Source organism: Atta cephalotes (assembly GCF_000143395.1).
Source record: "Atta cephalotes unplaced genomic scaffold scaffold00094, whole genome shotgun sequence".
NCBI lineage: Eukaryota > Metazoa > Arthropoda > Insecta > Hymenoptera > Formicidae > Atta > Atta cephalotes.
In genome coordinates, this window is record NW_012130158.1 from 443,571 (window position 1) to 447,664 (window position 4,094).

General features: G+C 31.8%; 1 protein-coding gene across 1 annotated transcript; it reads left to right on the forward strand.

Moving 5' to 3' along the window:
• Window positions 1-891: 891 nt before the first annotated feature.
• Window positions 892-1,677, forward strand: LOC105624898 (major royal jelly protein 3-like). Its single transcript, XM_012206243.1, has one exon. The coding sequence runs from the start codon at window positions 892-894 to the stop codon at window positions 1,675-1,677; it is 786 nt and encodes a 261-aa protein (XP_012061633.1).
• Window positions 1,678-4,094: the final 2,417 nt, after the last annotated feature.

Consider the following 4,094-nt stretch of genomic DNA (forward strand, 5'->3'; position numbering starts at 1 on the left):
GTGTGTGTGTATATATATATATATATATATATATATATATATATATATATATATATATATATATATATGTGTGTGTGTGTGTGTGTGTGTGTGTGTGTGTGTGTGTGTGTGTGTGTGTGTGTGTGTGCGTGCGTGCGTGTGTGTGTACATACACACATATATATGTGTATACACATATATATATATATATGTGTGTATATACATACACGTATATATAATCCTTTATATATAATCCTTTATGAAATAGAATTCCGATAAAATCAAACGGTTTTTTTATATGTTATAATCTTATATGTTATGTTATTTAATTAAAGCCTCCTTACTTTTTCTTTCATTTTCTTATAGTCCTTTGAGACCTTTTCAAAACACTGTAATTTTATCCGTTTTAAGTCAGTCGTTTAAAAGTTATTGAGTATTTTATGGTGAGATGTTAGCGATTGTAGGTGAATCGAACACAAAAACTGTTTTTTTGTGCTAAAATTTATGTTTTGTTTAGTTAGGTCATAACCTATAACATATGAGAAAACTATTTGATTTTACCGGGACCCAATTTCATATAGGATCATTAGTACGGAGTCTTTTATTTATTGTTTAATTTATATATATAATATTATTTAATTTATATATATAATCGTTTTTAATTTAATTTATATATATAATATTATTTAATTTATATATATAATCGTGAAATGCTTTTATTAAAATTTTGTTTTTTTAATATCAAAATGTTTTATTATCAATGTTTCTATATAATACATATTAATAACATTTTATTAAATTCCTTAAACAGGTTTAGATTACTGCAGCATGTAGCACCTGATCTACGAAGACAGAAGGGAAAAAAGATATTTTTAATGATATTCGCATTATATTAAAGATATTATCGATTTCATGATAATGAAGCGATTGATGTTACTGGGTTTTCTAATCATCATAATATCATGCCACGGGCTGTTTCAAGTAATTTTTGAATGGAAGTCGATTGACTTCCAATGGCCGTCGGACGAAGAGCGACAATATGCTATAATGCGAGGCGATTACATACCAGCAAATAATTTCATCACTACTGTGAAATTTTGGAAGGATAAAATGTATCTGACATTACCGCGATGGAAAGACGGCGTGCCGGTGACACTAGGCATGACATCGGCGAAACCAATTAACGGCATTACATCACCTAAATTGGAGGCTTTTCCCACCTGGGATATGCAGAAATTGGGTGACTGCACAGCATTTCAAATGATTCACGGCATGGAAATCGATCTTAAAGGTCGCATATGGATACTTGATATTGGTCGACCCACAGCTTTGGATTCTCTCAGAGAATCCAAAGTCGACTGCTCGCCACGTCTTGTCATTCTTGATCTCGAGAACAATGATAAAATCGTTCGTATTTATCAATTCCCTGAGTATGTAGTTCATCGCAAAACTGCGTACCTTAATGACATTGTTCTCGATCACGAGGATGGCGGTATGGCATATATTACCGATACTGATATTACCGATCCCGGCATTATTGTGTACTTTTTAAGAGACAACAATTCTTGGAAGATTCGACACGATTCTATGAAAGCAAAATCGGAGGCGATTGGATTCATGGTAGCAAAGACGCATATAATCAATCCAGTGCACGTGGATGGTATAGCGCTTTCACCGGCAAGCAGTCGCAATAGGTAAGGTAGACTTTCCGATTACTACCCTTTTGCATAAGATTTCCTTTTTCAAAGTCATTGAAAATATATCTGTTGTAATTTTTCATCCTTATTCTAATGACACATTTGCAAAATTAAATTGTTGCATGCTTTGTCTCTTATTCATATCAAATAGCGTACAAATACAAAGAATACAGCGCAAAAGGAAAACGTCACTTTATATAAGGATGATACTGTTCTCATAAAAGGGAGAATATTACAATATATTGTAAAACTTTACAAAATAAATAAGCGATTGTGATTTCGCACGCACGCACGCACATAAATCATCTTATAATTAAATACGGTAAATGTTCATATTAGTGGAGGCCTCTCCGATGACCTTGACCTTGACATATATCAGTGCAAAGATTTGCAAATTTCCAGCTGATTCCGGCGCGCAACTCCCACTACCGCTCGAGGCTCGACGGCCGAGTTGCCGGACGTCCGGACTCAGAATTAAAATCATAATCGCTTATAGAAGAAAATAGTTATTGCGATACGGAATTTTTATTATTTGATGAGACTTTGTAAGATTTCGTATAAAAAAGACGGAATTTCCAGATTCATGTATTTCCTGACTTCAATTTTCGCAAATCTGTTATATAAACTTCTCGAAGTAAATTTATAACATTATTGAATGGTTTCTGGTAGGAAAGAATTATTATGACAAAATGTTTTAGAAAATTTAGTATTTAATTTTTTTTAAGAACATAAAAATTATTTTGCAAGAAAGACTTCTTTGACAACGTAAGATACAATCTCCGTACGTTTAAATTACAGAGACGCTCTTGAGCCAAAGCATTACGTATTACGTGAGCGCCTGGTGGCTCGGCCGCCGAGCTTCGAGCGGTAGTGAGAGTAATGCACCGGAATCGGCCCGAAATGTGCAAATCTTTGCGAGTACTGACATATATTATCAAAGTTATATTATCAAAGTTATCCAAAGTAACCTTCAACAAGTTTTAGCTGTGACTCGTTATTCGTTAAAAAGTTATTGAGAAGAAAAATGATATCTCTTTTTACATAGAACAAAAATTTTCTGTTTTAATGTATTTAGCAACTGTCCATGCAAAGCGAGTTTCACTTCACTCCCATTGCCAACGTTTAATTTTCCACGCGAAGCGACTTTCATCCCCCTTCTCTCCCCTCGCTTCAGTGGCGCACAGCGACTTTCCACGCAAAGCGAGTTCATTCCATCTCGTCAAGTTTGCAGCAAATTTATTGTAATTTCTAATTATTTATCAAATTGCCATATAGAAATTAAGTGTATTTAAAATAAGTAATGTTTTGACACATATATAATAATTAGGTTCAATTATTTAATGTAATAATGACTGTTAACAATATAAATAATAGAAAGGACATGAAAGAGTCGATTGTAAAGTTCGCAAATAAAAAGTTAAAAATTTTTAGAAATTGACTATAATTAAATTAAATTAAACTTGAAACAATGATCGTAACATATGTTTCGATGATTTGAGCTTTTTTCAGATGTCACAAGTGAATATTGTAGATTATACATTGAATAACTGTAGAAAAAATTATACATACGATACTCGATGAGTACTTCACAGAGTATACGAATTTGCTTGCAAACGATTGAAAGTTCAATTGTTGGTGAATTTGATAATCTGATGGAAACATGATAGATATAATTAATTTAAATATAAAATACAAACAAACGCGTCACTTCGATAAAAAATCAAGCAGGTGTTATAATTGTTTTTCGCATGATATGAGAACGTTTAACTATTGAATGCAATAGCCAATATGTATATGATAGTGTAAGAATTCATAGGTGTCGTCATAGTTTAAAAATTGAAAAAAATCGAAATGATAGTCGGAAAAACATTTAAAAATAAAAAAATTGGAATATGTATGACTGTCTTGATTAACCAACACTGAGCGACATACGAAAAAATTATATTCTTGGTACTGCAAAGTATCATACATATTATTTATCAGTGTATAGCCTTTATGAAGACCTTCCATGTCTGTTTGGAGATCGAGACTATTTTTTTTTGTTTCTTAATGTTCAACATCTTTGAAATTAATCTTTTGTCATTCGTCGTCTAAAAATTTTTACATTGTCTTATTGAAAATCATAATCGAATTTAATCTATGTTCTGTTATGATAGATTGGGTAGACATGTTCCAACTAATGTAATTTTGATTTTCTAAAATTCTTTTTAATTGTTTGTCTGTCTATCTTATGTTGCGTCACAATCATTGCACATGATCTTATAAACCACATTATTTTTTGACAATTCGAGATGCTTTTTCTGAATCTTGATACATTTCTGTAGTTTATTCAAGCTGTGAAAAGGTATTCTGACTTCATTATTATTGAATCGATTAAACTTTTTAGTGCATGATAGAATAAAAGTACCATAAACTAAG